We start from the raw sequence: 23318 nt of genomic DNA on the forward strand, positions 1-23318 counted from the left end.
TTTACTAAACGTTATTTAACGTTTTTGGCAGTCAAAGAGTTAATAAAGGACTACAGAAATCAGTCACAGTTGATATGCTGAAATCAGAGGATTTGGATAGTTTTAAATTAAAAAAAAATGTCTCCAAAAGATTACTTGATTATTATATATATAAAGATTATAAAAAAATTAGGGGTGTCAATCGATTAAAACGATTTCACTAGTTAACTCACAATTAATCGCAAATGTTATATCTGTTCTAAATGTATAGTAAAAAAAAAAATTCTAGGGTTTCATACTCTTGTTAAAAGTGGAAAAAAAATGTTAAACTAATAGAAATAGTTCAAATGAATTTTTGACGTCTATAGCCGTCAATGGCAGTGAATGACTTCATAGAAGCATTTCACTTTTCATGTGCCAGTTTCATGTGTGACAAGGCAGGCTAGTTGTGTGACGGTCACATGACTGACTGATGTCCACTGACAACGTACCGGTTATTATCGCTGAACGTGTGAGAGCGGCGAGTTTCCACATTTGTTTTCCTCCAGGCAGTCAATTAGCGGCCCTGTGTCGGAGCTGTAAATAAAGGTTTTTATTACCGCACACTATCTGCGCCTCATCAATAGGCTGATGCATTGGACTGCTTCCAAGCACCTTCTCTCGTTTTACACTTAAACAAAGCAAGACAGGCGAGGTCATTGGCTGGATTAAGTTTATAATTCACAACCAAAGATCACATCACAAATACAGCGAATTCCTTCACCGCATGGGAATCGAATTGACAAAACAGGCCATTTTGTCTATCCGCATGAGAAATAGATGCATTCCTGACCTCTGGCTCATTCAAAAGAGATTTGTCCAGCCTTGCCTGACAGTGTCAATATGCTATGTCAAGCACTCCTTCATGTATCCGCTTTAAAAGAATCAGTCAATATTAACATACAATGTAGGTGCATCAATGTATGTGGATTTATGAGTGATAATACGAGAATACTGGAGTCTCTTAGGGGAAGCTACAAAACAAATGACTAGTCCAAGTGAAGAGATTCAATCACCATCTATCCAGAAAGAAGTTATATAAATCATAAATATGTTGCGAAATGTGTTGTTGAAATGGCACGAGCAATGTTTCACCCCCCCCCCCCCCACACACACACACACCGCTGCCCCTCCACCACCACCCCCAAGGGTGAAAAATGACATTTAATAGCAATGAAAAGGCAATTTTGTGGAAAATCAATTAAAAACCGGACATGGCAAGTGCACATATTGAACATCCGTTTGGAAATGTTGAAATTTTGATCAATCATATTTCCAACATGAAGCTAGTGAAAACTCGCATGTCAAGTACATTTCAAATTACGTCCATTCTTTTTGGAACACTAAATATGAGGACAAACGTAGACATTGAATACACAGGAGATGTCGTTAGTGTGTGGATAATCTGAATATCTCCAATTTAAATGAAATATTTTGCTGTCTATGCTATGTTTGTGTCTGCACACACGTGCAAGGGTTTTAACAAACAATGCTAAGGTTGTGCTAGGTGAACACCTGAGGCATCTCATTTATTTTATGCATCCTCTGTTGAATGCAAATATGCACATATCAGTTTCACAGAAGCAAAAAAAAACACGCAAGGCTACACCAATCTCCTGTAAATTGAATGCTGATTCTATTTATATTTTCTGTGATTTATACCCAGTTTCCTCCATGCGAGTGAACAGGAAACAGATGCAAGGAATTGTTCTTTCCCTGAATTCCTCGGGGAGCGATTGTAGTCAACACCGATGTGTGAGACCGGCTTTGTACTTGCATGTGAAAAGGTGTAGACAGTATCTAAATGGACTGCTTGGTTTCCCTCTCTTCTGGATGTCCATTTCCTCACAGTTTCCATGTGCGTATGTCCGTCTGGCCAAAACACAGCTTATCTACTGCAGGTTCTCTCCCTGATGTGCATGTGGAGCCAAGTCTGTGCCTCATCAGGACAAGGTCAACAACATACAGTAGAATACAATAACAATATCAACAGAAATTAATAGATCTTTTAATGAAAATTGCTATTCAAGAACTGCTTTCTCATTAGAAGAAAGTGTTCCCTATCATGGCACGATGATGGGAAGAAACAAATATGATGAAATTTTGAGATGACTACCAGACATGTCATCACAGGGGGAAAGTAACCATTTTTTGTCTGGCAACAGTGTCTAGCATCTGCATGCTGTGCTGAGAGACGACACAGCTTTGCCTTTTCATGGACCATGCTGCCATCTAGTGGAGTGTAACGAAAACACTGTTGGTGTTTTTTAGGTTGAAATCCACCACATTTTTTACGTGCGTGTTTGTTTCAGTTCGTTTCACGTATGAGTATACTGTAGATATATAGATAGATATAAAAATAGATAGATAGATATTATTACAATTTGTATTGAAATTATTGCTTTTGGGTGTAGTTTCGATGACACTTTGCATAATTGCTGTCTAGCATTGCAGTGGAAGGGAAGCAGTTGACAAAATACCACTACAGCGCATGTTAAATCAGTGATTCGCAATGTGTTATGGTACGCGGGCTCCCTCTGGTGGTCTGTGAAATGATGACTGCCCTAAATGCAGTTCAGTTGCTTCTATCTTTTATTTTTAAATTTCGGCACAGTACTTTTTTATATAACTCATGTGCAATACATATTAATTGGAATTGAATCATTAAGTACAGTTTCTTCCCAGTGTATTGCATTTCAGAGCCTATCAGCATTTGAGATGGCTTCCATTTTCAATCTTGAGTTTACTTTCTCACACACTTTTTGACACACACGCACGCTATTTTTTTTTTATCTTCATTTAAATAAAAAAACTTTGTGTGAGAGAGTTTTGTGTGTATGTGTGTGATGGAGAGCGTTTGCTGCTGAGTGTGAAAGATTTTTTTTTGTGTGAGTCGATGTGTGACAAGTTTTAGTGAGTGTGAGATTTCTTAGAGAGAGCACGAGAGAGCACTTGGGTGCGTGTGAGTTTTTTTTTTTCTTTGCCCCTGAGAGGGTGTTTGTGTGTGTGAAAGTTTGGTTCTAGTGATTGAGATTTGTGGTGTTTTTGAAAGAAGAATTTTCGTGTGTGACAGTGTGTGAGAGTGTTTGTGACGTGTGACAATTTATTGTGTGTGTGTGTGTGCGCGCGTGTGTGTGTGTGTTTATGTGACTGTAAGAGGGTTTTTTGTTGAGCATGAGAGGAAAGGTATTTTGGGCTGATAGAGTGCCTCGTAGTTTTTATCTAATTGCATGTGACCCAAGAGTAGTAGGCTTACTTGCATCATGTCAACTCTTACACACACACACACACACTTGTCTGAAGATTTAGCGTCCATGTTATTTTTGCTGACGTGTCACTCTATAGCCCCTGCTTACTCTCAGATATACAGCTCGCCATAATTTGCAGGTGTAAAATGGCCATAAAGCAATGTGAATTATTTAACACAGCTTTTAAGTGCAGCATTTTAGTCCACACAAGGATGCCATTGCCTCCGCCTGCATGTGATTCAATGGATTGCCTTATTACACAAAGCTTTATAAGCAAGAATGGATTGTTCAGACCTTTTAATGATAGCCATGAAATATTCATTTGTGTTCAGTTTTTTTTTTTTTTTACTACTTATTTTAAGCTAATGAATTGTTCAATACCATTAGATCTTGGACTAATGTTGCTGTGATGAATAGTTGTAAAATGACACACAACAGAACAGGCGCCTTGGTATAAATATCTCGTTTTAAGAAGGCCGCATCTTTCAAACGGTGCGGCACAAAATTACAAATGGCTTTCTATTCAGACATTATTCATTCATCAGGCTCACTGCACTCCGCGCTGATGATCGGAAGCTTAGAAGTTCTATTGTTGGTGTGGAAAAACGAACATACCTGCCCTGTTAGTTTATGATAGCTACAGACTAACACTAATACATCAGGTTTATTTATATGGTATGACACAAACACTAAAGCAAGTGCATCCATCAAACGCACATTGGGTTTGGGTGTACTGTACTGAAATGCTTGGCAAGAAAACAAAATCCAACAATTAGCTGCGGTGAGGATAGCGAAGATGTATTTATGTGGCACTTTTTTCCCCCCACAGATAATGGTCACAAATGGCTTGACAGCTGTAAGTAACAAGTGCAAAAACAACAATGTGTATACCTGACAGTAAGATTAGAGACTTGTGATAGGAGGGCCATGTTAAGTTATATGCGATCAATATGTCAACAACACAAAACCAAAGTAAGTCATTCAATTTAAGAATAATGAGCAGTGGCGTGAGCAAGCTCTGATCTCAATTATCATTAGACGTTACGTTATTGACGTGTCTTTTTAAAGTTATGTGAAATCGTGTTAAGTAGTTGAGGAGAATCATTAACCTGCGGTCACAACAATATTAAGCCTCATAACAAGCTGAAATAAATAAATGAGTTTGCAAAAGTTCTATTTTCCACAAGGGCTTAAGACTTCTTTATTTTGTCTTGATCACTCCAAAGTTGAATCAACAATCATTTCCGCAGAATAGACTAAATAAAATGAATCCATCATTATTCCCATAGTCCAGTTAAAACTTACAAGGTGATGATTTGCCACTTTTCTCCCCACTATCTTTTATCTCCTATAGCTACAGTATAACTGCTGTAACGGAGACGGGTCAAAACAAAAGGCATGTCTGCATTTGGACCGATTATAAATACTTAGCGTTAACAGTGTCAGAACAGCATTAGCCTTTTTTATTGGGGTTGTATTTTCCTCACCGAGGACAATAAAGTTAATGACAAGTATTGTCTGAGCCATAAAGCAGTCATATATTCGGACGTGCTGGTTAGGCTCAAGCGGGCTTCGTAGCATCTGGCTAATAGATCATACACGTCCAGTCGTGCTTATCAGAATATCTAGGAAGCCAATACTGTCATGTTTACCCCATTACAAATAGCAGCATTAAAAATATATATTTATTGCACCAAATCATCACATTGCATCGTTTTCTTAGTTTTACCATAAAAGAAGCAGGAGACATGGACAAAAATCTCTTTGCAGCACGTTTTTCTTTCCATGATTTTTATTTATTTATTTGTTTGTTTGTTTGTTTTTAATACTGTATATTTAATGGTAAAATGACTTTGTGGAGATTGTGGGTTTGAATCCAGGCTAAAGCCTTCCTCCCAGATTCCAAAAACGTGCATGTTAGAGTGTGGGAGGAAAGATTAAGGCAATAAGGATGTATTACAGGAAGAGAGATATAGAAGGACAGCGGGAAGAAGAAAAATCTACGGCGAGAGGATTCAAGGGGAAAAAAACAGGATGGTATGACAGGAAGGCAGGAAGTAAGGATACAAATATGCCTTAAAGGGAAGATGTAACAAGGATGAAGGGAGGACAGGAGGAAAGTATGAAATTAATTGGGAATGAAGAAACAAGGAAGGAATGATGAAAGAAGGAATTTAAGGAAGGGTCACCACCATCTTAAGGACTTCCCACAAGTCCAATAAACCTTCACAAGGACTTCAAACCCTACTTTGATATGAAGGATTAACACGGCCAAGAATAAATAAATAAATAGTGGAAATAAAAACGCTTATAAAAATATATAATTCAAAAATTAATCCTAACCCTGATTTGAAATCTTAACTAAATCTCTGAACCCTGACTAGAACCACATTTTGAATCCCCACTTCAAATTTACGAGAGTAAACTGCCTCATAAATGTAATAAATTTAAAAAATTTAAGTATATACCTAATCTTGGCCCATTGAGTGCACATTAAAAAATATATATCTGGCAAGTCTCCCCCCGACCTCCCCAGGCATGCGGTATCTCTTCAACCACTAGATGGCACACGATATTTGATACAGTACAATATTTCCTTTTGTTGTCTGCGAAGCAAACATGAAACGCACCATTACAAAAACCTTTGGCTTTAAAACGAAGCTATTATTGAATTTAATATTATTGTAATCACACCAGTCGTACTGTTCTCGGTTTCGTGTCGAATAAGGAACCGTCTAGAACGCTCAAATGACGCAAGCGGGTAGACGTTGTCACGTGACAGGCTCTGTCTCGACTAAAGGGACGTCAAAATGGAGGTTGGGATTCTATGCTTCTTTTTTTTTACCCTTTCCCCTAATTATTCATATGGTTGCATGTTGAGGTGATTGCGTCATCATAGCGCTTTTACGCGATGACCGATCTTTCATCTTTCCTCTTTGGTGCTCGCGTTATCAAAGCTCGCCGTGTGGTTTTGAATTAGCATGTGAGCTAGCGGTAGCACATAGACAGCAAGTCGCTGTCAGGGCTCCACAATTTTAGAAATTCAACGTTTTAAACTTGCATCGGTTGAGACGGTAGCTCGAAGATAGATTGGTTGAATTGATAATTTGATGCGTGAAGGGTTTGCTGAAGTCAGGTCGTGTGCAAGCGCGTTTTAAAAGCGACAGGCCTCGTTATAATATATGCTCCGTAATATCAGTGCATTGTAGTAAACATGGCGTGTCGAAAGTAGGTACTCGTATATACTTCTAAAATTTAACTTTTTTTTTTGTGAAGGTACTGCGAATAACTGCAAATTATTTTGAATCAAGAACAAAGTCAGTGATTCATATAGCAGAAAAGTATTTGGAAGCAAAGTCAGGAAGGAAGGATGCAAATTATAAAAGGGAAAGGAAGGACAGAAGAAAAGAGCAGGTCTCAGGTGGAAGGAAGGGAGGTAAGGAAGGCAGAAAAGCAGGTTAAAGTGCAGGAAGAAAGGATGTATGCATGAATTCAAAGCAGGTCTGAAGGAAAGGGAGGAAGGTAGGTTTCAGCAAAGGAAAGATTGAAATATGAATGCGAGAATTAAAATATGAATGCGAGAATATAAAGGAAAACTCTGAAGGAAGGAAGGAAGGTCAACAGGAAATGGTGGCCAGAAAAAAGTAAATGATTTTTAATTAAACATCATTTAATTCATTCTATACAGTAATCCCCCACTATATCCTGTTTTGCAATTCACGGTTTGCTGTATTGCAGTTCTGTTTTTTTTTTAAACAAATTTATGAGTTTTTTCCCCCCCTCCTTAATTGAATTGTGTGTGCTTCATGTTGTGAACTCTGAGCTATTTGTGTAGAAAGTGTTTTTCATTGCCACCATACTTGTGTTACGTGTGCAGGACCACGACTGTAAAGAACCAGAGCAGCTCAGGAAGCTCTTTATTGGTGGCCTGAGCTTCGAAACCACAGAGGACAGTTTACGGGCCCATTTTGAGCAATGGGGAACACTGACAGACAGTGTGGTATGTTTGTAAATTTTGCCATGTGGAACTTAATTACCGTTATAAAGGCAAAAAATAGTTATTTTTTTTAATGAATTTCTACTGACAATTAGTCATTGTATTTTATGACACATGGTTTTGTTCCATCAGGTTATGAAAGATCCCGGCAGCAAGCGGTCAAGAGGCTTTGGTTTCGTGACCTACTCCTCCATGCTGGAGGTCGACGACGCCATGAAAGCAAGACCTCATAAAGTGGACGGCCGAGTTGTTGAGCCCAAGAGGGCCGTGTCCAGAGAGGTATGGCAGGCGCACACGTGACACGTGTGTAGTCGTAGCATGCCGTGATTGTGCACATCCCTTTTGCTTCAGGACTCGAATAAACCGGGCGCTCATCTGACGGTGAAGAAGATTTTTGTGGGTGGTATCAAGGAGGACACGGAAGAATACCACATCCGAGATTATTTCAAGAAATACGGCAAGATTGACTCCATCGAGATCATGGAGGAACGCTCCACGGGCAAGAAAAGAGGCTTCTGCTTCGTCACCTTTGATGATCACGACACTGTCGACAAAATTGTCGGTATGTGATTATTTGCTAGCCGTCAGACATTTTAACTCTTTGACTGCCAGACGTTTTCAGAAAAGGGATGCCATGAGTGCCAGCCGATTTAAGCATTTTTGACTGATCTTTCAAGGTCCACAGAATATTATGTGTTTGGACTATGGAAACACACATATTACCAAATGAAAGATTGGACTCTCATCTTTCATCAGAAAAAAAAGTTTGTTTCTACCTTATTCCGTTTTTCAGTAATCAACAATAAAAAATGGTTAATTTCACCTCTGTTTTGAAAAAACGTATTTTAACGTCTTTGGCAGTCCTCCATAGGATTTTACTAAACGTTATTTAACGTTTTTGGCAGTCAAAGAGTTAAAGAATGTTGTCAAAGTGCCGAGTGTGTCAATCCTTCCATTTTGCCCTGAAGCTCAGAAATACCACACCATAAACGCCCACAACTGTGAAGTCAGGAAAGCGCTCTCAAAGCAAGAAATGAACGTGATGTCCAATAACAGGGGTAAGCATGCATTTGATTCCACGAGATAATGTAATTCCGAGTTACATATACTGTTTGCTGACTTGAATTTGACCGTCGTCTCCACTTCAGGAAGGAGTGGCGGCGGTAACTTCATGGGCAGAAGTAGTTATGGAGGTGGGGGCAACTATGGTAGAGGTGCGTAGTCTTTGTAGGACACATGTATGTAATTTTATTATATTGACACTCATGGAAATGCATAATGAATTTTTTATTTTTTTTTCCCTGCATAATGAATTTAATGGAATCAAATTTCTTGTCGTGAGCACAGAGCAACGAAATTTACTTAATTCTTACAACCTGTCCAAGAGGCATTAAAAACAATGACCAGCAGAGGGAGACAGAACGAGAAGCCTGACGGGTCGCCATAAGGCGTCCCGAATTTCCTTTTTGATTAAACAGAGAAACCTAAGGAATTGGAGGGGGGTAAAGGCCCAAACGGGGCACAGTATGGGTTTCGAGAGGAAAAGACAACTCAGAAAAACAGCCGCATGAAAGAAGACACAACAAAGTACAACTTGAGTATTTGCACATGTGGAACGCATTAATGTTCGTTCACAGTGTAATTTAAGCACAATCGGTTGATGAATACAATGTTTACGCCACTTTTTGTGAATCGTGAAAATCCACATGTAATTGACACGCCCTAAAAAGCGGTTTGTAATTGCCTATAGATGCCACAAGATGGTGTCAAAGCGCTAATTTTGTGTATTTGAAGCTCCAACTCAATTCAACACCTTGGCATTCATTTGACACCACACTACTTTTTTTTTTGGCTTTAGTCTGAATACAAAGCGAATGTGTCATTGTGTCTTGGATAAAAATGCACCCTTTTGTTTCCCCAGATAGCTACAGTGGCGGACGAGGTGGTTATGATGATTTTGATGGTGAGTAGTCGTTTCATATGAGGTTCTTGGTCTGAACAGACATTAACTATCCTGTTGTGTTTGTCACTTCTTTTTTTCTTCTTCTTTTTTTAAGGTCCTGGTGGTAATTATGGTGGCGGAGGAGGAGGTTATGGAGGACGAGGGAACTACGGAGGGGGAGGCTATGGTAATCAGGGTGGTGGATTTGGTGGCGGCTGTGATGGAGGTTACCGAGGTAACGGTGGAGGTAAAGTTTTTCTTTATCTGCAAAAAGACCTCAGACAGTGGAACCTCTTAATGTCGTCTTTTAACTCTTTGACTGCCAAAAATGTTAAATAACGTTTAGTAAAATCCTATGGAGTGCCAAAGACGTTTGTTTCAAAACAGAGGTGAAACTAACCATATTCTATTGTTGATTACTCAAAAACGGAATAAGGTAGAAACAAACTTTTTTTTTCTGATGAAAGATGAGAGTCCAATCTTTCATTTGGTAGTATGTGTGTTCCCATAGTCCAAACACATAATTTTCTGTGGACCTTGAAAGATCATTCAAAATACTTAAATCGGCTGGCACCCACGGCATCCCTTTTTTGAAAACGTCTGGCAGTCAGAGTTAAAAAAAATAATAATTTAACACTAACTATTTGACCACCAATCAATTGGCAGCTAGTAGGAGGAGCTAACAGCATTCTACATTTGCATTCATTACCGCTTCTTGTCAAGCATTGCAAAGAGACGGGAGTCAAATACACGACTGAAGACAAAAATAGCAACGGCGCTAAATAGCAATTAGCGACAGACAGGGGTTCCACTGTAGCTGTTTGAGAGAGAAAAGGCGACGTTAGCGTCAACGAAATTAAACTCAGTGTTTATTGTCAGGCTACGGCGGTGGTGGAAATTACAACGATTGCGGTAACTATGGCGGTCATCAGTCCAACTACGGTCCCATGAAGGGAAACAATTTTGGCGGCAGAAACTCTGGCGGACCATACGGAGGTGAGTCATCCTCCCCGGGTAAAACTTCAGTGAGTAATCCGAATTTATATTCTCGTATTTCATTCTCAGGTGGCTACGGCTCCGGTGGCGGAGGAGGAGGAGGAGGCAGTGGCGGCTACGGCTCGCGGCGCTTTTAAACATTGCATTGGTAAGTTTGGATTGGCTTTCACGTGGACACTTTGTAGCAAGAGTACAGAGTGAGCCCATGCAAGTGCAGAATAACTGTTTGTTCTATCCTGTATCCATTCAACAGGCTTCAGTTCTTAAGGAATTGTCAGGAAAGCTGCAGGTTACTTTGAGGCATTAGAGGAGCACACGAGTCAGACTGTTTATGGAAGAAGGACTGTACATTCAAATCAAGACACATCACATAACATACCTTACGATAGATGTTTTGCCTGCAAAGTCACTGTTCCGCTCTGTGCGTTTCAAGTTTGGGTGTTGTGACGGCGGTTGGGAGATTTTTCTTTTTATAACCTAAAGCCCGTTGTTTATATCTTTTTATTTTTCATTTTTTACATGGCCTAGATTAACCTGGTTATTGTCCTTTTACCATAGTTCATTAGATGAGTTTTGATTATTGTATGTGATCACACAAAAGTGTCTGGATTAGATTTCAGGGAAATCCAGTTTGTGCAAAGCCCGAATAAAAACAAAAAAAATGGTGTAGTTCAAGTGATGTGAGATTGTGTTGCCTGCCTGATGTACGCAATTACGGTCGAGGTGACGAGGGGGTTAGCCCTCCATAGTAGTCATTAGAGGAGCCCCGAGTGCCTGCAGCATCGCTAGTGCGGAGGATTTGCAGATGGCGGTCAGACAGCACAGCACGTCTTCAGCCAGCGCCAGCCAGCACAGTGGACCAGTCAGCATTGTGAGAGAGAGAGAGGGGAGGACGAGCACAACGCCGGCACGGAGGAGGCTTGCAGAGTCAAGGCTAGCTAAACCTTCCCAAAGCCAGCTAGCGAATGGACATGTGGGGGGTGTGGGGGGAGTTTTCCTGTTAAGTCAGTTTACCCACTAAATATAATAGATGTCAGACTTGAGAAGGGAGTGAGTATTTCACAAGAGCTGATTTGAACAAGAGCGAGCAGGTAAGAGTAACCACTTTGCTTGATTTGCAGATGTGGAAAGAGGCGGGAAATCTGTAGAGACGAGGTAACATGGAAAGGTCTGGATGGGTAAGATTTTTTTTTTTTTTTCAAAATGGATGCTCTTGTTTTTTTTTTTGTGTTTTTTTTACCAAGGTAAATACTGACATGTCTAATATTGTTCCACTGTGACCTTCATGAATTGTCTGCACTATCACCAGTATTTGCCATAATAACGGCAAAATGAAAAAAAAAAGGGCTACCCAAGCATTTAAAAAATAATACATTTTATGGCTGCAATTGCAATATGGTGTGACCATTGCGTTTTTTTTGCTCACAGTTAGCGTAGTCAGAATCCCGACCCATGCCTGCACACAAAAGACAAGCAGAACTTTGTCACATTTTATTTCACATTTTGAACATGACTAGCTAGCATAGTAACTTAGCTTCATAGCAAGAAGCTGTGGTTGTAGGGTGAGGTAGTTTTTGGAAAGGCGAAGTTTCCAAGAAACTTCCAAGTGACACACAAGCAGTCATTTTATAGCACCGCCAAATTCAGCCTTGTCTGCCTAGGGTATAATTTAATACACAATGCAGATCAGGCTTGAGGTAATTGACAGGGCCCAGCGTTGATGTATCAAAACTTGCTTCAGTTAGCTGCTGGGCCTTGCTTTATTATTTATTTATTTTTTAACTCATTCACTGCCATTGACGGCTATAGACGTCAAAAATTCATTTGAACTATTTCTATTAGTTTAACATTTATTTCCACTTTTGTTAACAAGAGTATGATCTCCTAAAAAAAAAAAATTGTACATTTAGAACAGATATAAAATGTGTGATTAATCGTGAGTTAAATATTGAAGTCATGCGATTAATTACAATGAAATTTTTGATCACCTGACACGACTTAAAAATTGGGGGCGTCGGGCGATTAAAATTTTCATCGTAATTAATCGCATGGCTTCACTTGTTAACTCACAATTAATCACAAATTGTATATCTGTTCTAAATGTACAATAAAAAATACTCTTAACGAAAAGCAGAAAAAAAAATAAAACTAATAGAAATAGTTCAAATATATAGCCGTCAATGGCAGTGAATGAGTTAATATATGATTAGCTCTTTAAAATAATGTAGTCCATTGACAGTGTGAATGCTGTATAAAATGTTCTAGTGTGAAAAGGTACATGATAGATGAGACAAAAGAGGGTGTGTCGCTAGTAACATTCAATGCGCTTTATATGTATATGACTTGGGCTGAAATAAATACATTTTTCATGGATTACGTGTTTCTATTTGTTTGTTTTGTTAAATTGAGATTTACACAAAAGTAAATTTGTGACACGTTTTTTTTTTTACCCGTCACTTTCATTCGTCTCACACACAAACATGTGGGCTTGGCGGTTCAAAGTAGCGTTTGTGTGTGAAAGTGCATTGCAGGCAAATAGCGCTTGCCTGTTGAGAATGCAGCCCGGTCAGATCATTGTAAAAGTGTCATGCATTAACAATTGTGCCCTTTGTTGTGCAACACAAATGCAACGGGTGCGATTAAACGACGCAAGACCTTTCGTATTAAAAGATTTCGGTTACTGTACAAACAGTGCTGTAAATCAAGGGGGGGCTGATTGGGAAATTGGTTAATATCCGATAAACATTTGTGGTATCTACCAAGAAGTACCCTAAACGTGGTGAGTTATATAATGGCGGCTCAGAGTTTATATCCATCTGGCATCAATCTGGTTCAGGCTGTGATGCAACTTTACAATGCTCTGCTTTCATAAAAAAAAAAAAAAAAAAGAGGCTGTGTAGCTTTAGGATAGTTTATTGAAAAGCATAAGAACCTGCGCAGCAAATCAAATGTTATAATAGTTAAAAATCTTTCATTTAGTTTAGCATACAGAAACAATATTTATACAGTATGAATATTTACACGTACAAGTAACAGTTGTAATATCAGATGTCATCTATTTACAAATAATCTCATAGAGTATGAAGAAAAAGTACAAAAGCGATAAAATATCAAAATATTTCAACATCCAAGAATAAGAACCAAAAACTATACAATAGTTCTGCGGGAGCTACTGATGCTTAAAGCTTGAAAGTCGTTGCATAGTGCGACTTGACGACACGACCGCAGTACCTTACGAGAAAAGACCAGCGGCGCTTTTAGCTCTTGATCAAAGTCTTTTTAGTGCGAGGAACGAGGAAGACGCTGCCTTCGGTCGACTGCTGCAGCGAGAAGTCGGCCGGGGAGATGGCGTTGCCGTCCTCGTCCCGCAGCATGCTGAACACCTCCAGGTAGAGGCTGTTCAACTTCCTCTTCATCTCTCTCAGGCTGCTGGCGTTGCGAGACTTCTCGCTCTGCTGACGTTCTTTCTCCTCCCTCAGCGAGTCCAGGTCGTTCTCCAGCCCCGCGATGTTCTCCATTTTGCGCTTGCGGCAATTCTGGGCCGCCACCTTGTTCTTGCCGCGGCGGCGGATGTCCCGGATGAGGACCATCTGGGCCTCGTTGAGCTGGTTCTTGGAGATGAGCTCGTTGTAGTCGTCCACGGGCAGGTTGATGATCATTTCGATGCTGAAGGGGATCTTGAGGGCTTTGGCCCTCTGCTCGTCTCTGGAGAGACGCAAATCCGACCTTCTTTTGCGTTTGTCTTTGGTGAAAGGCGAGGCGCGGTGGCCGTTGTCCTCGGCCGCATCCGTCGTTTCTTGTTCGATCTCATCACACTGGGTTTGACGCTGGCCTGCTAACGTGGACAGAGGAAACGCTTGCTGGACGCCATCGGGTTGAAAGTTTAACGAGAACATCTCGGAGTAGTCGGAGTTGGCGCTGCCGGGGTTCTGGTCCATCTCCTCCATGTCGGAATCGCTGCCGTCAAAACCCTCGTCCCCGTACATCGATTTTCCAGGCGAGCAAGCATGAGGGCTTGAGGAAAGTCCAGAGTCTAAATCGGGCACTTCGGCAGACACGCTGTGTCGGCCCCGCTCAAATGTGTCGCCGGGTGAGAGGCTGTACAAGTTTTGGACATCGGACAAGATGTTACGTTCGCTTCCCTCGAGATCCTGTTGACTGCTGCTCTCCTCCAACATCGTCTCAGGGTAAAACGTGTTGCAAAAGCTATTAAGGTTGAAATGAGTGTTTAACTGGGGAACTTCTGGCTTGATTTGGTTCTCGTGTGCTGGGCTCACGTTGGGAACTGAGCCTTCGAATGTATTCATAAAACCTGTCGGACACATATTTAAATTGTCTTTCTCTTGGACTGGACTGGACATTGAGTAAAAGGAGTAGTTTGGATCCTGTGCTTCGGTGCTGTTTGGAAGAGGATAGGCCGCCGTCTCCAATGTGTCGTCCAATTGCTGGCTCAGACACTGCAAAAAAAAAAAAGCAACTCAATTGGCGATGTTTTTGCTGTAGAATCGTTGACAATCTTGACCCTGAAAGGCCACCATACTGATATGTAGTGTGAGTAAGCTAGCTTCAATTTCAATTATAAGTAGTCAATAATTAACGTTTTTAATTTTCAAGGGGGGCTTCAGTTGAGTGGATATGATTTTTAAAGTTTAATAATTAATCACAGTTTATTTCCAAAAGTATAGTAGAACTTACGTGCGAGATTGTCTGGCCATCAAAAAATATTATAGTTTTTTTTTTTTTTTTTTTAAGACATTCAAGTAGACAGCTACATTCATCATTTGTCAGTATAACAGTGTTTTGTTTATAATTTTTTTCGGGGTCTCGTGGGCCAAAAAGAGAGAGAGAATAAAAATAAGTGGTCCTGATATGGACCCCTGTGTGACCCCTATGTTTAATCATTCCATTTAATAATGTCTGATATTTGACCTATACATACTGTTTGTTCCATTACAGCTTGAGTGAATGGAATATTTTTGGCCGACATTCTAAAACTTTGCTATTATTATTCAACTTGCGTCATCTCTGCATAAACTGTGGCACGCCCGCAACTAATTGAATAATTAAAAACAACTTGGCTCAGCAGAGTGAAAGTCTACAGAGGAAAATATTTACAAAACAATGCTAACTTATTAATTACAAGTACAGGTAGAACTCAATTTCTATTGGGTGACACTGTTTTACAACAGCAAATTTGTTTGTACACTCTCACATGCCCCCAATGTAAAACTCTTAGCTCATTTGCATAATGGCTAGCTACCCCTTCCTTACTATGCTAGCAAGGTGGATCCAGCATTATCACCAAGACGCAGCAGGGGAGGGACACGTCAAGATCCTGTCAGTACAAGCGACTGCTATGAAACCCGAGCCTCGCCCATGACCTCGAGCTGTTACGAACAAGCTCCCAAAAAGAAAAGATTAAAAATTGCCACACTGATACTGTTTCCCTGCCAGCGTCCAAAAGCTTGCCAAAAAAAAGTTGAGTAACTCAACCGGCGCTACGTAAGCATTCATACGTTTGGCTTGTACCCAAGAGCGACTGGTTAATTGGCGCAGCTGGTACCTGCAGCTCTGGAAGCGACAGCAGCTCCATCCAGGCTTGCTCGATATCCAGAGGCATCTTCTGCGGCTGTGATGCCGTCAGGGGGTCCGGCGAAAGCGGAAGCGGGGCCAAAGATGGCTGCTCGGGGGACATCATGGCAACGCTGCTGCTGCGGCTGCTGGCTACAGAGGCGGAACCCGAGTCCAGGCAAACGGACGCATCCTGGGAGGTAAACCACTCGGTTATGAACGTTCAACAAAGGCTACAGTGTTAAGAGTTTTAGTTGGGAGTTTCTTACCTGGTTTTCTTCAAGGGGGAACGTCTCTGCGATGAGCTGCAAGCATTCGTCAAACGACAACTGCTCGGCACGCTGCTGCGAGAAGCTGACATCCTGCAAGTAGAGGTCGATGGACGTGCTATTATGTACTAGCTAGCAGGTACAAACATTTGAGAAGGTGCCTAGTAGATTGAGTTTTTCTTCAGTATTGTTATTGCCTTACACGCCCCACCATCGGAAACTGTATAATTATTTTGGTATTTTTTGGGCCTCTGTTGGTAAACAAATTGTTACGCGTAAACTTCCTCATTAACTCATTCACTGCCATTGACAGCTATAGACGTCCCAAAACTATTTGAACTATTTCTATTAGTTTAATTTTTTTTTTCTCTTTTGTTAATACAAGTATGAAAACCTAGGGAACAAAATTATTATACACTTAGATTATTCATGGGTTAACTAGTGAAGTCATGCAATTAATTACAATTAAAAGATTTAATTGCCTGACGCCCCTAATTTTTAATAATCTTTTCTTTCTTTTTTTTATTATTATTTTTTTAATTGTCATGATTAATTACAAATTTTATATCTGTTCAAAATGTACAATAAAAAATGTTTCTAGGTTTTTATATTCTTGCGAACAAAAGTGGGAAAATTTTTAAACTAACAAAAATAGTTCAAATGAATTTTTGACGTCTATAGCCGTCAATGGCAGTGAATGAGTTAATATTCAGATGTAAAAAGATGATCATTTCAATAGGGAAAATGGTTGATAAAATTATAAGCCAAAGTGACCACAAAAGTCTGTACATTGAAAGACAAACAAAACTACAGGGCCACCTTTGCCTAGCGAGTGACGCACGACGGTAGCCTAGCAACCACGAGCGTTCACGTGCGGGTACCTGCGTAGCCTCCAGGGGCGTGGCGGCCGACTGCAGCGGGGCGCTGGGCAGCGGACGCGGCACGTACTCGCCCGTCTCCTCGTCCAGCTGCAGCTGCGCCAGCAGAGCCTTCTCCTGCTCGCGGAGGAGGTGCAGCCGCTTCTCCTCCGCCTGCTCCTGCTGCCTCTGCAGCTCGTGCTCCTTCTGACGGTGACTGTAGTCGAAGACCTCGCGCCGGGCCCCCAGATCGATGTCCTGTCTCCACAGAATGTCGATCAGGTCCGTGTCCTGGGAAGAAAAGACGCCGCCGGCGTGTTAGGATTGGACGGTCGCAGAAGGAGGACGAATGAAGCTAGGCTGGGGTTGGACGTGGCTGCACCTGCCACACCCTGTGCCTCGCTGTACCTTGGCTGACAACAACGCCGCCATTAACGGCACCGGATGAATAATGGATGAACTTCTTTCTTTTCGCCAGTTGACACCACATACACTAAAAGTCCTCACTTGGTACTCCCCATTTTGTAAAGGTGGGAATTGGTCACGAGTTAACGTTTACAGTAAAAACTAGGACCTGACTGATTAATTGGATGTTTTGTTTTGTTTTAATCATCAAAAACTTCCCCCGACCCCAGATTTTGCCTATTTTTTTCCACATTAACATATGACAAAATAAGACAAATATAATAGCATTCAAACAGTTTGTAAAAATCAGCCAAGTAAGCGTTAAGGGACCAAAAAAGTTATTATATTTGTTACATATGTATTAAATTACTCTAAATCATTATCGGTATTTTATTCTGCCAATTATCGGCCTAAAAAAATTAACCCCACATTCGTCCATACCATATATTCCTGTAGGGCTGCGCAAATAATCGATTTCCTGTGTGTGCTTTTGTAAAACTAAACACACACAAACAAATTACACTCCCTGTATATTTAAATACTAAATAAACCAGCTCAGCGGCCCAGTGGTACAGTGTCTTCCCTGAGACTGGGAGGTCGTGAGTTCAATTCCCGGCTGGGTCATACCAAAGACTATAAAAATGGGACCCATTGCCGCTCTGCTTGACACTCAGCATTAAGGGTTGGAATTGGGGGGTTAGATCACCATATGATTCCCGAGTGCGGCTGCTGCTGCTCACCGCTCCCTCAGGGGATGGGTCAAATGCGGAGAACGAATTTCGCCCCACTTAGGTGGGTGTGACAATCAGTGGATCTTATCTTATCTTAAATACAAAACATACTTCAATTTTTTTTGAAACATTGCTAGTGCTAATGCTAGCAGTGAATGGGAAATCTGATTGACATGCTAACAGAATATTAGCATTGAGTTCCGGGACTGATATTCCCTCTAATAAGGAATATATACACACAAATGTTGTAGTATTACCTAAAGACAGCTAATATAACAATAGTAACAGGTGTGTATTCTTACAAATAAGTGAATTTGCAACTTTCTTCTACTCTTTTGTTTTCAAAAGGAACATGTGACAATCACCGTCTGAGCAGAAATGAAACTGATTGCAACACAAACTGTCCTGTCCTGAGAATTGTCATATGAGCCTGAATGTAAAAAAAAAAAAAGCTAAGTTTTTGTTTTTTGAAATTTCATTTAGCATTTCTTGGAACAATTAAGTGTTCCGCTGTAATTAGAAAGTCACTTGTCTATAAATGTCTGCTTCTGTTAAGAAATATAGCATATGGTTTTATTATTACTGAATGCAAGCATTTGTAATTCATCTTTACTCAATGATAGCGTACATAAACTGCAAAATTAGTATTTTACCCATGTTGAATGTTTAAGCTGCTGGATAGCACTAAAAGCTCAACTGGAGTTGCCTTTTAAAACATGGACATACTAAAATAAACCCCACTGCTCCCTTCTTGAGTTAATAACCAGAACTTATTTACAGAAGGAAACCATTTCACAAGCGCCCAGAATGTTTCATCAACCCAACATGCATGGAAGTGTTTAAAGCATGTGACTTGTATATAGTTCACAAGCAGACATAATTCATATTGCTTTCATGCATTGCTCTCAAGGAAGGGGCCCAAAGCTAAGCCAGAGTATGTATAAGATCATGATTCATTTCAGTGGGCCACTCGTTGCTGCTGTATTGCATCAGAGGATTTGACGTTCACACGGGCCCCCAACGGGAGAGCTGGCCAGACATCCCCATTTTAAGGAAGAAGCTCAAAATGTCGGTGTGGGATGTCGAAACACAATTTCTGTATTCCAGACACTCTGCCTGCCTGCCATTACCTTATCACAAATCATATTAACGACTTTAAACTACGGCTTACCGTCACCAGACCTTCACTGGCCCCAGAACAAGGAAACCAGTCCAATAAATTAAGGACGCATTTCCCTGTCCTGGCTGCCAAACAATGAGCACTTGTGTACAACACGCTCAACTGCATGCCATCCTTTTAGACAACCACTATGCTGTTGATAATGTTTTAAACCATTACAGACACACCATGAGAACAAGTCACACATGGGACTGTCAAAAGTGGGTGAGAGTTGAGAGTGCGCATGTGTGTGTTGTTCATTGAACTCCTCTTGAAAAAACAAGAAGGGGGCGCTTTCCTTTTATCATATATCAGTCAGCCGACATGCCCCCTTGACCACTCATGATGGAACACACATGTTCCAAAACAGCACTGAGTGGCCCCACAGTTCCTCATTGCTTTTGGAAGACCACCATTACCTATTCACAATGATGATACCTTACCTGTACATACATACATACAATATTACTCTGGCTGTTTCAAAGAAGACAGTATTACTTGGTGTACTCACCTTACGACGCAGTTCTGTTCCTACGACGCTACCTAAGTCACTCGTGTACGTAACTCGAACTTTATAAGGCGTATTCATATGCTGCCGCGTAAAGGAATTCTTTGTAGATCGTTCGTAACCCAGAAATGTATGTTGTCGTAAATCTATTACCCCCTTATTTTCTACACTGACACAGAAAGGGTCGTGTACCTAATGCTATGGCCACTGAATGTCAAGTCCATTTGGGCATGTTCGAACATGTTAGGCACAAGCGAAATCCACCGTCTTATTTATACGAACGTGTCCTGGAATTATCCAGAACGTTGGGGGTTTCCTTCCGGGCCTTATGACACCATCTTCAACGCTGTGTATTATTATTATTAATACTATTATTCATATTAAGTATAGTTTATAAAAATAAAAGAAGCAGCGCAATAAGATGAGTTAGGGCTGGTTGTAACTGGTTCCCCTTCTCCACCGTATCAGATCTTAGGTGATCACATGCTCTTGAGAGGAATATTGAGGAAAACAACACGCTGCATTTCTACTTAGGCTATGTCAACTCGTTGCGACCAAGCCACACATGTCATTTTAAACACAAAAACAATTGAATGCCAATGAGTTTAAGAAAAGACGTCACAACTTAATGACATGCAGAATTAGCGAAGGGCAAGCGTACGTTCCTCTTAAACTGGAAAATCGTGTCGTATTAAGATACTCGGTTGTCATATTAGCAAGGCGGAAATATTTTTAAAAAGACATTGCAGCTCGGCTGTCGTACACACGTCGTCTTATTTACCTGTTGTCCGGAATGCATCACCTCCATTTCCATCATCATGTACGCGTCGTGCCCTCTGCGTTAAAATACGACTTAACGCAGCACCCCCAAAATATTTAAAAAAAAAAATTGTATATATACTTTCCTCGGTCCCCCGGTTCAAAAAACAGGCCAGGAGATAGTCCGTCTGTGTGTCTGAATAGTGGAGAAAATATTGCTTCCTCTTATCCAACCAACATCACGGGAACGTGTGACCCTGCCCACCGAGCTGCTGCTTCCCGGTTGTCACCCGCCCCCCTTCGCCCCTCCTCGCCGGTCCACGAGGCGTGAGGAGCGGCATGAGCTCGCTCCTTTAACTCGCTGTGTGCTGGATCATACTTGTTCACACACTCGTCTGGGGGAATGCGAGTTTTCACACGTTATGACGTTTATTATAAATAATTTGACGTGTAGTTATAATAATAACAGTTGTGGATATTAAATAAATACAGTGTTGAGTTTAGTACGTCACAGGTTTGTTGGTTGTTTCAGAGCGCCCCTTGCTGGTCGATGACGCTGGTGGTGGTAGGGTGGCACCCTGAGCTCTCCAGCCTTTTCCAAACCCCACAAAATACTTCTTTTTTTTAGGTTTAATTTGTATATTGATGGTCACTGTCTTATCATATAATACCCTACTCACAAAAAAATAGTTTGTGTTTTTGGATGAATTTCCAGGATGAACCTAAACTGCACTAGCACATTTGCAGGTGAAAAATTTGACCTCTGAACCTTTGAATGCACATGTACACATGCACATGCAACTGTTCAGTGTTTCCGTACTGTTTGCGCAACTCGCTGGTCTCTAACAAAGAGCTGAATGGCAAAATTAACTAGCTGTTTGAGCCCTGAGTAACCAGTTAATGTTCCTGTCCAGTCACAAGTGTTGTGTAAACAAAGAGTTAATTAGTCAAATTAGTCCTCCAAATTACTCCTTAAAGGGGAAATCAAGTTTTTTTTTTTCAAATCTTCACAATAATATGTTCTATGCACTGCACAGTATTCTGATTTATATTGTGTTTGTGTAATATGAATTGAGCAGAAAAATCCACCTGCTTTTATCCATCTCAGGGGGCGGCCATTTTACCTTGTAGCCTATGCTGGTGACATCACTGCTTATAAAGGGCTCAGCTTGCAAATGTCACATGACCAAACTCAGAATACACTTGAGGGCTGTTACTTGTTATTATTACAGCTACTCAAGTACTGAGTAACATCAAATGGACAAAAACATAGAAATGTGCTATTTGAGATATTTCTTAGCTAAAACAAATAAAACCTTCATAAAACAACAAATAATTATATAAAATGTAGCCACAAGAAGTTGTACTCTTTAACTTTCTTTGTTTACACTCGTGAAGAAGTGCAATAGGCTTACCAGGCAACCTGTTGTTTGCTTTGTTATTTCTGCCATGCTTTGCGTAAATTATTCAATTTGAAAACTTTGGTTTTTCTGTGTGGGGCCGCAGAAACCACGGCGTGTGCTGTCAGGTGACTGCCTGGCTCGGCTTACTTGGTCAAACGTTGCTAGTGGTTACATCGGATTGGTAAAACAGTGTCACGTGACGGGGTTTAGTCTCTGAGGAACCAAAACAAATAGATTGAGCAGGCAATAATAGATAGCTAAAAATAAAAGTAGCAAGTGGAATATAGCTCAACGTAACAGAGTAAAAGTGCTGTTTCTTGACAAAAATAAGTGTGGCATTCATACTGGATTTCTCTGACAAATACAATATTTTAATAAAAAAAAATTAACTGAGTAAATATACCATGTAAACACAACAGCTCCACAAATAAAGTTAATGCACTGCAGAGAAGAGTGTTAACAAACTTGTCAAATTTGAATAAGTTAAAAAATAAAAAGGTAGGCTAAATAAAATAAGGCTTCAATATTGTGAAAATGCAAGCACTTCTCTCAGTTTTCAGACACTTTACACACCTCTATTATGCTTGAGCTTTTACGATATATTCGCATTGGCTGGATCCCGCCGAGTAGTCTCGGAGCGTCTCCACGTACGCCACAACGAGACGTGTTAGCCATCAGCTAGCTTTTGGGCTAACGAGCTTGAGGACGCCGCAGACTGGCAGCGGATTCATACCAACATTTCAATACCTTATTACGTACTACGTAACACTTGGGAATTTAAATAACAACACTGAGCTTTTCTGTAAATTGTGGCATCCAGGCAAAATGCATTTATCGGTGTGTGGGCATAGCTAGCAAGCTAATTGCATGCTAGAGTGCATAGTAGAAATTGGCCAAGTCATTGTTTACAACTAAGCAATGCGCAATTCACTCATGCGAACAAAAGTGCTTAGTATGCTAGAGTGCGTACTCAAATGAATAGAAAATTAGGAAAACTGAAATAATTGGTGAAACACATGGCTCTATCGCTAGCAATTATTGCTAGGTGAGCATCCGAGTCCAGCTCTAAAGAACCTGACCCCTACCGACTCTCCCACTGTGACTCCATTCCAGCATGTCCTTTATTCCATTCCCTCCTACTCCTGCTTTCTTCATTTCCTCCACCATGCTCCTTCTCTCCAGGACGCATAAAACATACAGTAAATAAAATGTAAGGCGTGATTGAAATGTAAATTGACACAGACGTTATGCTAGTTAGTTCAACACGACCGTTGACGGCGTTAGCATAAAGTAAACAAGTGCAGTGTTTGCTAGCATTCTCAACCACTCTCCAGTCTTTCCTCAATGTGGACTCTGAAATTTAAAAAAAAAATTCTATAGTACAATATCTACAAGTCTGTCTTTGCAATATTCAGTTTACATTTTTTTGGAGGGGGGAGGGGGTATATTTAGGGT

The 23318-nt window shown here is 40.6% G+C and overlaps 2 protein-coding genes across 5 annotated transcripts; one reads left to right on the forward strand and one right to left on the reverse strand.

The window, feature by feature from the left end:
• Positions 1 to 5891: 5891 nt before the first annotated feature.
• hnrnpa3 (heterogeneous nuclear ribonucleoprotein A3) lies at positions 5892 to 10876 on the forward strand. Of its 4 annotated transcripts, none has more exons than XM_077579195.1 (11): positions 5892 to 6082; positions 7144 to 7266; positions 7396 to 7542; positions 7615 to 7825; positions 8232 to 8321; positions 8412 to 8477; positions 9185 to 9226; positions 9321 to 9452; positions 10085 to 10201; positions 10271 to 10349; positions 10455 to 10876. In XM_077579195.1, exons 1-10 carry the CDS (start codon positions 6077 to 6079, stop codon positions 10336 to 10338), a joined length of 1002 nt encoding a protein of 333 aa, XP_077435321.1. In that variant the 5' UTR covers positions 5892 to 6076; the 3' UTR covers positions 10339 to 10349; positions 10455 to 10876. The 4 variants fall into 4 exon arrangements, with proteins under 4 accessions (XP_077435321.1, XP_077435320.1, XP_077435322.1 ...); XM_077579194.1 differs by lacking the exon at positions 5892 to 6082 and adding an exon at positions 6109 to 6702; XM_077579196.1 differs by lacking the exon at positions 5892 to 6082 and adding an exon at positions 6112 to 6910.
• A 2222-nt stretch (positions 10877 to 13098) lies between these two features.
• nfe2l2a (nfe2 like bZIP transcription factor 2a) lies at positions 13099 to 20723 on the reverse strand. The gene is made up of 5 exons (XM_077579193.1): positions 20483 to 20723; positions 16923 to 17189; positions 16042 to 16134; positions 15765 to 15965; positions 13099 to 14658 (listed from the first exon to the last, which is right to left on the reverse strand). Exons 1-5 carry the CDS (start codon positions 20519 to 20521, stop codon positions 13459 to 13461), a joined length of 1800 nt encoding a protein of 599 aa, XP_077435319.1. The 5' UTR covers positions 20522 to 20723; the 3' UTR covers positions 13099 to 13458.
• Between the last annotated feature and the right edge of the window lie 2595 nt (positions 20724 to 23318).

This window comes from Vanacampus margaritifer, chromosome 11, assembly GCF_051991255.1.
Source record: "Vanacampus margaritifer isolate UIUO_Vmar chromosome 11, RoL_Vmar_1.0, whole genome shotgun sequence".
Classification (NCBI taxonomy): Eukaryota; Metazoa; Chordata; class Actinopteri; order Syngnathiformes; family Syngnathidae; genus Vanacampus; species Vanacampus margaritifer.

What these genes read in the sequence shown, in the direction of transcription:
- nfe2l2a (XM_077579193.1), bottom strand. Translation starts at nt 20,521, where the DNA reads ATGATGATGGAAATGGAGGTGATGCATTCCGGACAACAG. An exon ending in TGATGCATTCCGGACAACAG is followed by an intron (nt 17,190 to 20,482) that starts GTAAATAAGACG and finishes TTTTCTTCCCAG; the next exon opens with GACACGGACCTGATCGACAT. An exon ending in CGCCCCTGGAGGCTACGCAG is followed by an intron (nt 16,135 to 16,922) that starts GTACCCGCACGT and finishes CTCTACTTGCAG; the next exon opens with GATGTCAGCTTCTCGCAGCA.
- hnrnpa3 (XM_077579194.1), top strand. Translation starts at nt 6,637, where the DNA reads ATGCAAATTATAAAAGGGAAAGGAAGGACAGAAGAAAAGAGCAGGTCT. An exon ending in CTCAGGTGGAAGGAAGGGAG is followed by an intron (nt 6,703 to 7,143) that starts GTAAGGAAGGCA and finishes TTACGTGTGCAG; the next exon opens with GACCACGACTGTAAAGAACC. An exon ending in TGGGGGCAACTATGGTAGAG is followed by an intron (nt 8,478 to 9,184) that starts GTGCGTAGTCTT and finishes TTGTTTCCCCAG; the next exon opens with ATAGCTACAGTGGCGGACGA.